Source organism: Prunus mume, linkage group LG2, assembly GCF_029339155.1.
Source record: "Prunus mume cultivar Tortuosa linkage group LG2, ASM2933915v1, whole genome shotgun sequence".
In the NCBI taxonomy this organism is placed as follows: domain Eukaryota; kingdom Viridiplantae; phylum Streptophyta; class Magnoliopsida; order Rosales; family Rosaceae; genus Prunus; species Prunus mume.
The window spans coordinates 8918488-8931914 of NC_142699.1; the positions used below are offsets into that span (position 1 = coordinate 8918488).

The window sequence follows — 13427 nt, forward strand, 5'->3', positions numbered from 1 at the left end:
TTCCAGAAACAAATTGACCACATTGGCTTAACTAATTATTTAGGGTTTGGTCGATGTTTGGTTTTATCGAATTTGTTTTTTACAGAACATTTGGTATTGGTCTACACTGTCTTGCATTTATATGGATTTTGAAATGAGTTGTGATGTGTTTATTTAGTTTTCTCTTTATGGTGTTGGTTACTTTTCAACCAATTAACATGTGATTCTCCTCTCAAGGAATTTGAAAAGAAACCAGTCTTCAATTCGTATCGTCATATTTTCATGTTTTCATTTGTTTGTGTTAGAAAAGGAAATGTAACAAATAGTTTCTGTTGGTTCTTGATATTCTTCAATACGAAAATCAGTATTGAAACTGATTCATTAATTGAGACTGTCTTATCTCACAAGCAAAACCAAACTTATACTTATTAGCCTAATTTTGTTTTTCTGTCTTTGTATTTTAGATAGCTGTTGTGATCCTGCTTTTGTGTGGCTGTTTTTCGAAGTGTTTGATAGCTTCTTTGACTACAGGTTACTGTTTCATCCATTTTCAAAAGACTGCATGCATGGTGGCTCTAGCTTATTGATTGCCAAATATTATGACATTCGAAAATTCTCATTTCTGTGGTTCTGTCAATATCACGGTGCATTTGCTTTGCTTAATTACAGTTTAGGTGTGATTGATAATTTAAAATTTTATAAATGCATTGTTTTTCTCCTTTCCAGTTATCAATCTGTTGCTTGTGGTTTTAAATTTCTGTGCATAATGCGTAAAAGGACTAGAGACAGCAAACAAAATCAGATGATGCAAGAAGCTCATAGTTTTGCCATTTCAAATGGTATAGAAATCTCTTATGAAAGTGTTTGTCTTGCCGATGATAAACATGAAACCAGAGAAGAAAATGTGTCAGATTCTGACAATTTACTAATTATCGGTTTGAAGAAGAAAAAAGCCCAGGGCAGTTCCAAAATTGCCTCTTCTACTTCTACATCAGAGTTTATGCTCATTGCTTTTCAATTCATTCATCTAATTAATGTACACATTACATACATAATATTTCATTGTTCACAGCTTATTTCCCCACTCAATTTCTCTATATTAGTGGTAGTTGATTGCATTGAATTTGGGCAAAGTTTCCTTTCTCATAATTGTCTTCAATTGATTCATTTTAAAGAAAATTTATCAACTCTTATTTTAAAATATGATTTTTCTCAAACGTCTTTTAGAATGCAATTTGGTTTCATTACATTTTTCAAATTTGAAACATTGTTATTAAATGTTTTAAATGTAATTAACAAAACTATAACCTATAGCGTCTCATCTCTACCTTTATTCTACTTCTATAACATATAGCTGTTTATACATCATTGCTGCTTCTATAGCTTATTTCTCCACTAGATTATCTTACTTCTGTAACAAATTTGCTCATTAGGTCACTAGATCATCTTATTTCTGTTTATAGGTCATTAGGTATTTTTAGATAATTTAAATTGTGGCAATTTTTTTTTGCTTTAATTCTTAGCAATAGCCATTGTCTTTGCTCAAATTTTCTCATTTGTCGACATTGACACCTCAACTGTTTACCAAGTTTATACCAACAGAGTCAACACCCCTTGATTTGATTCAATTAAAATTGTCACAATTGTTTTCAGTTTATTTTCAATTGATTTAATAAAATTGACCTTATACTTTTATCCATCAGATTAATAGAATGCTTGATGTATGTAAATTGTTATTTCTCTGGTTTACTTTTTTAACTTAATTATATCATAATAATTAACACTTGCCATTTTTCGATTTTATACTAACAGAGTTAAAAGCTCTTGAATGGAGAAGAAGGAACATCAGTCAGCCACGCAACAAATGCAGCAACAGCTAGATGCCCTTGCAAGAAACATCAAAAAAGAAAAATCCTATGTCCACCACCCTATTAGAATATAGATAAGACGCACCTGTATAAGTTTTTTCGAACAATATGCAAGCTTCAAGGCTGCTCATATTTTGATGTTTTAATAGATGCTTAATATATTAAAATATGCATAATATTTTTACAACTTAAATTTGTCAAACTAAGCATGATGGCACTGTTTGGATCTCAATTTATATATAAATAGGGCCAGTATTTTAACATAATAAGAAGCACATATATCATCTTATTAATTTATCTATCTTAATTTATTTTTTTGTAACTTAAATGTACTAAACTAAGCATGATGCCACTATTTAGATCTCAATATACATATAAACAAAGCCATGTTTTCTACATATTTTTACGACTTTATACACATTTGACGCAATTTCAAAACCTGCAGCATTGCGCATGCGCCTTTGCTAGTTCCTCCTAAGAATGGGGAAGGAAATGCATTTTGTAAAAAAAATTCTGATTTAAATTTTGAAGTCAGCAGTGACGCCTCTAGTGAAAAAAAGAAAGAAAGGAGATTCACTATTATATCCAATATCGGAGCTCAAATTATAAAAATACCCCATATTAAATGGACTTTAGAAACACACTCAAAGCTCATTTATAACATAACAGAAAAGCTTTTAACTTCTTATAAATTACAAAACTGTCATCAATTTCTTAAAACAAACACAACCCCAAAATCTCATAAAAATACACAAAACACTCAATAGAGTATCAAAGAAATTTAATAATCAATATTAAATTCAATAAGGCCAGCTGTCATTTTTTGGGTTTGTTTATAGAAATTCAATTGTGTAGGGTTTATTTATAATATTAGTGCTAAAAATGGGTATATCACTAAATATCTCAAAAAAAAAAAAAAAAAAAGTAGTAAGCAATGACGTTTAAAGTGGCAAAGCTGATCGGAGAGGGGGACGTACGTACTTCATATATAAGTCATTATGTTTATAAAAATTATGGATGTGTCACTTGTTATTTTGCTAATTAATAATTCTTCTAATGCTACTCTGCTGAGTCATTAAATTTATTTTAATGTAATTGACCCAAAAAAATAATTTATTTTAACTTTGGAATCTTTATTATAATTACTTTCTATTATTGAATATATTCCTTGAGTGAAGGGGGGACATCCCAAGAAATTACTATTGTATTGATTGTGCCCTTGCACAAAAGTGAGCTTGCTTTACTTAAAATAAAAAAGAGTTAGGTAGGCCTTCATGGTTCGATCAATGACGAAACCTTATGTGTAGATTTGTTCGTCTAATATTTGTCTAGGCTTATGTATATTTTCCTTATTTAATTTTTACAAAACGATATTCTAAACTACTCCACACTGCATTGAATCAACTAGTCTCTAGGCCTACATCATACTAATCCAACATCAATTGGCTCATAAATTCATAATTAACTGCATGGATAAATGGAAGGTAGATTTAGATTGAAGGTTGGCAAAAGATTAGGCTGTAATTGCTGTGTTCTTTTTCTTTTTTTTGGTCAAATCCTATACATGTAAGGGAAATTAATCTATTTGTTTGTACATGTTTGTATTTGTTTTTGTGTAAATCAAGGTGTTTCAGGCCCTGAATTGTCACGTTCTCAAGTTTTTGTTTAGATGCCCGACAAAGCATCTGGCCAGAGCTAATTTTTCTATAAAAAGGGTTGACCGTGCCCCCGCTGAGTGGTGACAAATTCCAACTGAAAAATGAAAATAAAAATGATGCATGATGCATGGTGCATGTGCAATGTTATCTTTTTCTTTTAAAAAATAAAATAAAATAAAAAATCAACATGTCCAATGCAGTGTTATTGGCTTCCCTCCTTACTAGGTAAGTATGAGCTCTTACATTCCTACTAATAGCAATGTGTCATGTGTACAAAAGTTTTTCTTTTTGTGTTTTTGATGAATTATTTTTGTATATGTATCAAATTGTGATTTGCAGGAAGGATGAATATCTCCTAAACGGTAAGGAGGCAAGTAGTATCCTATTGGAAATGGTAATTTCATTTCAGAACTTGTTTAAAATCTAGCTAGCTTGCATATTCTGCAAAAGATTTCATATCATGACGCTTTTTTAAAGGAAATTTCATCAAATTAAACAAAAACAATGATGAATTACTTCAAAAAACAGAAACAATCCTGCTGTTTCCTCTATTAATCAATAAATAAATCAATTAGTTTTTATTTGTGAAAACAACAAAATTCATGTGAACCTAATAATCAACCCAGTTTTTTTATTATTGTCAGACTTACGCAGATAAATATTTATGTTGTCGGACAGTAAATCTGAAGTATATATTGAAGCAAGATTAACAAATTAAAAAGTATCTTGTGTTGTTAGACAGTTTGTCAAGAGAACATATGGACTGCGTTCGCGTATAAAAATCAAAATAGATATAAATAAATAAATCCATCTACAGTATACACGACTGAAGGAATGTCATAGCTGGTGTGACACAGACACGTTTGGTCATCTCTCTGTCCTTTCAGACATCCTGAAAGGCATTGCAATTAATAGCAATGCTGAGTTCAGCTCTGAAATTCATGAAATGCAGTTTTCTTGCATGAAAGTTTGGAGAAAGCTTGGAGGGTTGTGTTTGAATTTTGAATTTTTGATGAAATTGGTGCACTAGTATAGCGGAGGTGGGGGGTGACAATGAGCAATTCTGGGAGTGGACGTATAAGCAGCTTTGACATGTGGAGAAACACTTCCATGGAAGCTTTCTCCAAGTCTTCTCACCATGAAGAAGACGACGAAGAGTCTCTAACATGGGCTGCTATTGAGAGATTGCCCACATATTTACGCATACGGAGAGGCCTACTTGCAGAAGAGGATGGTCAGGTTAGAGAAATCATTGATGTAAACAATCTTGGATTATTAGAAAGGAAGAGCTTGTTGGAGAGACTTGTGAAGATTGCAGAGGAAGATAATGAGAAGTTCTTGTTAAAGCTCAAGGACCGCATGAACAGGTAATTAATAATTCAAATCACTTTGTTCATGAAAAGTTCCTGACTCGTTATATTTGATTAGCTTGTTAATGGGGTTCTTGAGAAATGTGTGTTTACTATGTGTCTGAAGAAATTCATGACTTGTTTGGTGTTGGTGCTTTGTCTGTTTTGCAAACTTTAAACTCAGAGTCGGGCTTGAATTTCCAACAACTGAAGTGCGGTTTGAGCATTTAAATGTTGAAGCAGAGGCTTATGTAGGAGGCAGGGCATTGCCTAGTGTGTTCAACTTCTCCATCAATATGTTAGAGGTAATTCATCTTTTGAATCAAACAAACATGTATAAATAGTTTAGGTGTATGGTGTTTGTGTTTAGCTTGGGTCAACTTTCTCTTGTACATCATGTTTTCTTTTTTCTTTCTGAAGGGTTTCTTGAATTACCTTCATATTATTCCGAGTCGAAAGAAACCATTGCCAATCCTCCATGATGTAAGTGGGATTATCAAGCCAAGAAGGTAACTAATTAGGAAGATAAATATTCAACATAGACTGTAGTACTTATCAAACTGTTTCCCAGAATTGCTGGTTTGAATAATTCTGCAGAACGACACTGCTTTTAGGCCCCCCGGGCTCTGGAAAGACCACATTACTATTAGCATTGGCTGGAAAACTTGGTAAAGATCTAAAAGTAAGGATATGAATTATATTTCTATCTAATTAATTACACTATCCTTCTAGTGTCAGTTTTCATGTTATGATTTCATATAATTTGCTTACAACTTAGTTTTCGGGGAGAGTTACATACAACGGACACGGGATGGAAGAGTTTATACCGGAGAGGACATCAGCTTATATTAGCCAGCATGATCTCCACATACCAGAATTGACAGTCAGAGAAACGCTGGCTTTTTCTGCAAGATGTCAAGGGGTTGGATCGCGTTATGGTCGGCTGAAAATGCAGTGAAATTTCACATATCGAACTTATAAGTTTGAAGCATATTTTTGAAAATCTGAATTAAGTTCATTTGCATTTGTAAACTTTTCAGAAATGTTGGTAGAATTATCAAGAAGAGAGAAGGCTGCAAATATTAAGCCAGATCCTGATCTTGATGTTTACATGAAGGTATAAGAACGGCTGGATTGCTGGAGGAAATAAAATGTTATAGCTTTCTGTTTATAATTGATACATATGTCAGCAACTATGCACGTGCTCCTTTGGAAAGCATTTTCATGCTCTTATATTTTTGCAGGCAGCAGCACTGGAAGGACAGGAAACCAATGTAGTTACAGATTACATAATCAAGGTATCCACAGTTTGTCCAAGTTCATGCCTTTATATAAAGATTACTACGTCTGTATAATTTATATGGTCAGAAACAGAAGTCTTTTGGCTTCTCCTTGTGTTTTTTTGCTAATATAATTTTGCAGGTTTTGGGACTAGAAGTTTGTGCTGACACCATGGTAGGGGATCAAATGAGACGAGGTATATCTGGGGGCCAAAAAAAGCGACTCACCACAGGTAGAACTTATGAATTATAGTTCTAGAACAAGACAAATTTTTTTGCTACCAATTTCCAGACCCTGTAAGTGTCACAGTGTATTTAGGCTGATTCTTCTAAGAAAATGGTCAATACTAACAGGGGAGATGCTGGTTGGACCAGAAAAAGCCCTTTTTATGGATGAGATATCAACTGGGTTGGACAGTTCAACAACATTTCACATTGTGAATGCACTCAGACAATCCATCCACATTCTCAATGGAACTGCCCTAATCTCTCTCCTGCAACCAGCACCAGAAACTTATGAACTCTTTGATGATATAATTCTCCTCTCAGATGGGTGCATTGTGTATCAAGGTCCGCGCGAGAATGTGCTCGAGTTCTTTGAGCACATGGGCTTCAAATGTCCAGAGAGGAAAGGAGTTGCTGATTTCCTGCAAGAAGTAATTACTTATAAAATGACATATATTCCCATTAATTCATTTCATTTCTCCAAAACAGATTGGACTTGACAATTATAACTTTATTTTGCTTTTTGCCTCTTGTTATTTCTATAATAGGTGACATCAAGGAAAGATCAAGAGCAATACTGGGCTGATAAAGATAAGCCTTATAGCTTTGTAACTTCAAATGAATTTTCTGAAGCAATGCAATCATTTCACATTGGTAGAGAACTTGGGGATGAGCTTGCCACTCCATTTGACAAGTCTAAAGGGAACCCAGCAGCTTTAACAACTAACAAGTATGGAGTTAGCAAGAAGGAACTTTACAAAGCTTGTATGTCAAGACAAGTTTTGCTTATGAAGAGGAATTCATTTGTCTACATTTTCAAAATGACCCAGGTAATTAGTACATGAGCATGCATTGAACTTTTACTTTAAATATAAGTAGAAAATCACTGGTTGATTCCATAAATGCAAAGTGAAATACTGGTATCGTGTTTTGGTTTCAGTTCATTATAATGGCTTTTACGACAATGACATTATTCCTACGAACTGAGATGCATCGACGTACCGTGGAAGATGGTGGGATTTACATGGGATCTTTGTTTTACACAATGATGATAATTATGTTCACTGGATTCTCAGAACTTGCTCTGACTGTCATGAGACTTCCTGTGTTTTTCAAGCAAAGGGACCTTCTCTTCTTTCCTGCTTGGGCATACTCTTTGCCAACATGTCTGATAAGAATCCCTCTGACCTTTGTGGAAGCTTCCATTTGGGTGACCATGACTTACTATGTTATAGGTTATGATCCGAGCATTGAAAGGTGAAAAGCAAAACATGGCAGACATTACATGTCAGTTTAGGCTCAAAATCATTTGTTATGAAATTGATAAAATTTTGTAATAGCAGGTTCTTCAAACAGTTCATTTTACTACTGTGCCTTAGTCAGATGGCAAATGGTCTGTTCCGATTGTTAGCGGTGGTAGGCAGGAGCCCAGTTGTTGCAAACACATTTGGGTCTGCTGCTTTACTTGTCCTTTTTGTTCTTGGTGGATTTGTCTTATCACGAGGTGAATCATTCATACAATTACATAATCATCATTTCTTTTCAGTTACCTGATTTGAATTTTGATGGTAAAAAATGTCCTTTTCTTATGAAACTGTCCTTTTGTGACTTAGAAAGTATGCAAGAATGGTTGTTGTGGGGATATTGGTTCTCACCGCTGACATATGGAATGAATGCTTTAGCTGTCAATGAATTTCTTGGAAAAAGTTGGAGACATGTAAGCATCTCTATTATTATTATTATTATGAGTATGACTGAGATATAAGAGTAAGAAGAGGAGAATGTTGGTTAATATGTGTCTGCAAAATTTGGGTTATAGGTTCCTGCCAACTCAACAGAACCATTAGGAGTTATGGTCTTGAAGTCTCGAGGGGTATTACCAGAAGCACGCTGGTACTGGATTGGAGTAGTAGCTTCACTTGGACTTGTTCTTCTGTTCAACTTCCTTTTCACTTTCGCACTTCAGTATCTTGATCGTAAGTACCAATTTAGACATTCTTCTGTCTTCAGTGGACAAAATATGTTCTGATGATGAGACTAATTTCCTGCAGCCATTGACAAGCCTCAGACAGTAATGTCCAAAGAGGCCTTGGAGGAGAAACTTGCCAAGAAAAATGGAGAGACCGTTGAGCTACCGTCAATGGGAAAGAGCTCTGTTGGTGGGTCATAAAGCTCCAAATATTAATTAGTCCATTTCTGCATTGTGGAGTTCAATGTATATGTAATTTGTATGGTGTAACAATGCAGGAGTAGGGAATGAAAGTCCGGAGAGTGTCTCTACCAATCATACCAGGCGGCGAGGAATGGTTCTTCCTTTTGAACCCCTCTCAATTACGTTCAATGAAATCAGATATGCAGTTGACATGCCACAGGTATCTTTTCAACTTTTTGTATGGGGCAAAAATGCTGAGAGGCATTTTCATTGAAGTTTTTGATAATTTCGTCCGAAAAGCAACTTGAAATATTATAAGCATTTGATTATACACAGTATATTCAAAACAGCATACCACAACCTTATTGTAGAACTCTATGTTTGAATGATGATGCAAAACGACATTCTCAGATTAACTCTCTTATAGTTTTGAACCATTATACAGTGCTAAATGCATTCACATCCTTCCCACATATTTTTGTAGGAAATGAAAGCTGAAGGCATAACTGAGGATCGGCTAGAACTTCTGAAGGGTGTGAATGGTGCTTTTAGGCCTGGTGTCCTAACAGCTCTAATGGGGGTTAGTGGTGCAGGGAAGACTACTTTAATGGATGTCTTGGCAGGAAGGAAAACAGGTGGATATATTGAAGGAAGCATCATTGTATCTGGATATCCAAAAAAGCAAGAAACATTTGCTCGCATATCAGGATATTGTGAGCAAACTGATATACACTCTCCTCATGTCACAGTCTATGAGTCTTTGGTGTATTCTGCATGGCTCCGATTGCCCCCAGAGGTTGATTCCCCAACCAGAAAGGTATACTTTTGACATATATTCTTCCTTTCAGCACTTTATGTTCAGTCAAGTCATTAAACTTTTATGTTCCTAATTTTCATTATTAGCCTTTTATGCTCAGTCAAGTCATTAACCAAAAAACGGCATAATGGTTTGTAGATGTTCATTGAGGAAGTCATGGAGCTTGTTGAACTGACCTCAATAAGGGAAGCACTTGTTGGATTGCCTGGAGTGAATGGTCTTTCAACTGAGCAGCGCAAAAGGCTAACGATTGCAGTAGAACTTGTTGCCAACCCATCCATAATATTTATGGATGAGCCGACCTCTGGCCTTGATGCCAGGGCGGCAGCAATTGTAATGAGAACAGTGAGGAATACAGTGGACACCGGGCGAACTGTAGTCTGCACGATCCACCAGCCAAGCATTGATATATTTGATGCTTTTGATGAGGTGAGATACCTTTTTATGCTTTAGGATTAGACAAGTTGAATTTGTCACTTGTGTTCCAAGAACTTAAAAATTCAATATCCCATTGCAGCTGTTTCTTCTGAAACGGGGAGGAGAAGAAATATATGTTGGTCCTTTAGGCCACCAGTCATCCCAGTTGATCAATTACTTTGAGGTTAGGCTTATAAATATTAAATACTAAAACTATACTATCTGCAATATGTTCTGCTCAACTGCTAACATAATGGAGTTATATTTCATCAAGGGAATTAATGGAGTTTCTAAACTAAGATATGGCTACAATCCTGCAACTTGGATGTTGGAGGTTACTTCAGCAGGACAAGAAGCGGCTCTTGGGGTTAATTTCACTGACATATATAAGAATTCAGAAGTATACAGGTAGAAACAAATATAACACAGTTTGGATTGATCAGTTGAAATTTTAAATCATATGCGCAACAGTCTTATATATTGCTGCACTTCTGTTTCAGCTACTAATGAGCATGTGTAAAATGTTTAGGAGAAACAAGGCCTTGATCAAGGAACTAAGTACTCCTCCACCAAATTCAAGAGATTTGTTCTTCCCTACACAGTACTCTCAGTCTTTCTTTACCCAGTGCATAGCTTGCCTATGGAAACAGCATTGGTCTTACTGGCGAAACCCGTCATACAGTGCAGTGAGACTTTTGTACACTGCTGTGATGGCTCTAGTATTTGGGATAATATTCTGGGATCTTGGCTCCAAAAGGTACACTGAAAAACAATGTAATTCATTTGTGATAGACTGTCACCTAAGGTTGTGATGAAACATGAAACGTAATGTATAAAAATGGCGTCTCATCTCCTGGTGCATAATTTTGGCAAAAACTGTTTGTGAATTGCAGGCATAGGCAACAAGATCTTTTTAATGCAATGGGATCTATGTACTCTGCTGTTCTCTTCATTGGAATACAAAATGCCTCATCAGTGCAGCCAGTTGTAGGCATTGAGAGGGTAGTCTTTTACAGAGAAAGGGCTGCTGGAATGTACTCAGCTTTTCCATATGCCTTGGGACAGGTATGTTACTAATTTATTTCTTAGTGTTAGTGAAGAATTCAAGTGCCCATTTGGATGAAAGGATTTGAAATAGATTTGGATTTAAAATGTGAATTTTCAAGTTTTGTGGAATTCATCATAATTTCTTATCAAATTCCATTTAATGGTAGGTTCTGATTGAGCTCCCATACACTTCGATCCAAACAATCATCTACGGAGTTATAGTATACAGCATGATTGGATTTGAATGGACGGTCAGCAAGTTCTTGTGGCACATCTTCTTCATGTACTTCACCTTCTTATACTACATCTTGTATGGTATGATGATTGTGGGCATTACTCCAAACACAACCATTGCTGCTGTCGTTTCCTCAGCTTTCTACCCATTATGGAACGTCTTTTCAGGATTTATCATTCCGAAAACAGTAAGTATTGCAGGTCAACTATAACCATGCACATGCTTCTTTGTTTGATTTAGCTTATCAGACCATGGCTAACAATGTTGTTGTTTGGGGGTAACAGAGAATTCCAATATGGTGGAGATGGTTCTACTGGGTGTGTCCAGTGTCTTGGACCTTGTATGGATTGTTTACTTCACAGTTTGGAGGCATCAAGGACACACTTGATTCGGGTGAAACTGTGGACGATTTTATAAGGGCTTATTTTGGATACACAACAGACTTTTTAGGTGTTGTTGCAATTGTGCATGTTGGGATTTCAGGGCTCTTTGGTTTCATCTTTGCATTTTCAATCAAAGTATTTAACTTCCAAAAGAGATGAAGACAACCCTTATACATACATACATGTGTATATGTAAACATATGTAGTGCAAAAATCCATGATTTCTGGTTTTGCTGAAAGTCCATGATTATACATACGACACGCTGGTTGGACAAGTAACAAGGTTGCTTTGAGGAAAGAAAATCAGTGATTTCTATGGACCTGTTGCTTCATAATTTAAAGACATAAAAGACACATTTAGATTTGGGTGACACTGTGCCTGTGGAAGACTTTATAAGGAGATGTTGCAATTGTGCTTGCTGGGATTTCAGTGCTGCTTGGGTCATCTTTGCCTTCTCAGTCAAGGTATTGAAATTCCAAAAGAGATGAAAAACCGAGAACTTATACATGTAAATAATGCAAATTCAACCTCTTTTAGTTTTGATAGTCTGCTGAAATAATCGCAAGATTTTAGTTAGTGTTCAAGCATATATGTACATGTAAGGATCTATGCCATTTGCCGTGCGAGGAACCAAAGTCTAGCCAGTGGAGTATAGCTTAATTGATTGAGCTCTTCCACCTCCATCCATGTGGGCACAGGTTCGAAAACTCCCCTCCCCCAATCACTTCTACTAAAAAAAAAATTCCATATCTATGGAGTTTGATCCGAATTTGAAATTGTAATTTAAGTTAACATGTAAGTTTTGTTTTTTAATTAATATTTATTCCTAGACTTAAAAAAAAAAAACCGCCGAATTAATAGAAATGACTAAAATTACGAATTATGATCAAATTTAGGGGATAAATTGAATTTTGAAAGTATTAACTTTTCTATTAATAAGATTCACATGAAAATTCGAATGATCACAAACTGTGAGTGCTAATAACATTTCTCTTTTAACTTAGAATCAGACCATAACTCACAATTAATACTGTTGTTTTGGGCGTGACAGAGAATGCCAATATGGTGGAAATGGTTCCATTGGTGTGCCGTGTGTCTTGGACCTTGTATGGTGAAACTGTTGAGGATTTTATAAAGGATTATTTTTGGGTACAGAGGAGAGTTTTTAGGTGTTGTTGCAATTGTGCTTCTCGGGATTTCAGGGCTCATTTTCAATTGAAGTGTTGTACTTCCAAAAGAGGTGAAAACGTGTTATGTGCTTGCATTCAACTGAACGACTAAATGCAAATATCATGACTTCTTGTTTTGATCTGTTTGAAACTTCATAACCATGCAAATGACAATAAGGGCTTCCAAATTCAAGAAAATATCTTGATCTCGCAATGTGATTTAATGATTCGAACTGTTTCTCAAAAAAAAAAAAAAAAACCCTAACAATTGGGGTTTCTACTTAAAAAAGAAAAAGAAAAAGAAAAAAAACTATTGTTGTTCAACGAGATTTAAATTCGGGACCTCTTTCAACAAAGTAGAAACTGATTGTGGTTAGACTAAATATTCATTGACATTAGGCTTTCTTCTTCAGTTAAGGTATTAGCATTAGCTGAGATCATGATTTTTTTAATTTATTGCCAATCTTTGGTTAAGTTAAGTTTAAGTTTGTAAAATGGAGAAAATCCAAATATAGTTGAAGAAACTTTCTTTAGAAATGAAAAGTATGGTTCAGCTAGAATGTGTGTATTTTATATTCAAGAATATTTTAGTAAAGTTTCCTCGTCATTATAATCGTGGTGATAAAAATGATTAATCTCAGAAAGGTTCTTGTTTCTTGCACAACTTGACCTTAGTCACCTTCATACTTTACGAAAGCTAGACCAATAGAAAATTCTAGGTATATAAATAAATATTACTTTACGAACGCTTTACCAAACTTTATTGAGCTTATGTATTATTTCATCACAGTTGTTAGGTTTTCTTGACTTTACAATGATGATTAAGTGGACCTTGAAATTGGGGCAT

The 13427-nt window shown here is 35.0% G+C and overlaps 1 protein-coding gene across 1 annotated transcript; it reads left to right on the forward strand.

The window, feature by feature from the left end:
• Nucleotides 1-4307: 4307 nt before the first annotated feature.
• On the forward strand, nucleotides 4308-12085 carry LOC103320047 (pleiotropic drug resistance protein 1-like). Its single transcript, XM_008221658.2, has 24 exons — nucleotides 4308-4872; nucleotides 5039-5159; nucleotides 5275-5363; nucleotides 5452-5536; nucleotides 5633-5792; nucleotides 5895-5971; nucleotides 6099-6152; nucleotides 6277-6367; nucleotides 6489-6790; nucleotides 6908-7189; nucleotides 7300-7616; nucleotides 7703-7863; nucleotides 7973-8076; nucleotides 8179-8335; nucleotides 8411-8518; nucleotides 8607-8731; nucleotides 8996-9328; nucleotides 9467-9757; nucleotides 9846-9929; nucleotides 10020-10153; nucleotides 10275-10502; nucleotides 10639-10810; nucleotides 10960-11214; nucleotides 11312-12085. The coding sequence occupies exons 1-24, from the start codon at nucleotides 4559-4561 to the stop codon at nucleotides 11567-11569; spliced, it is 4302 nt and encodes a 1433-aa protein (XP_008219880.2). The 5' UTR covers nucleotides 4308-4558; the 3' UTR covers nucleotides 11570-12085.
• Nucleotides 12086-13427: the final 1342 nt, after the last annotated feature.

What these genes read in the sequence shown, in the direction of transcription:
- LOC103320047 (XM_008221658.2), top strand. Translation starts at nt 4,559, where the DNA reads ATGAGCAATTCTGGGAGTGGACGTATAAGCAGCTTTGACATGTGGAGA. An exon ending in AACTTGGTAAAGATCTAAAA is followed by an intron (nt 5,537 to 5,632) that starts GTAAGGATATGA and finishes CTTACAACTTAG; the next exon opens with TTTTCGGGGAGAGTTACATA. An exon ending in TTGATTCCCCAACCAGAAAG is followed by an intron (nt 9,329 to 9,466) that starts GTATACTTTTGA and finishes AATGGTTTGTAG; the next exon opens with ATGTTCATTGAGGAAGTCAT.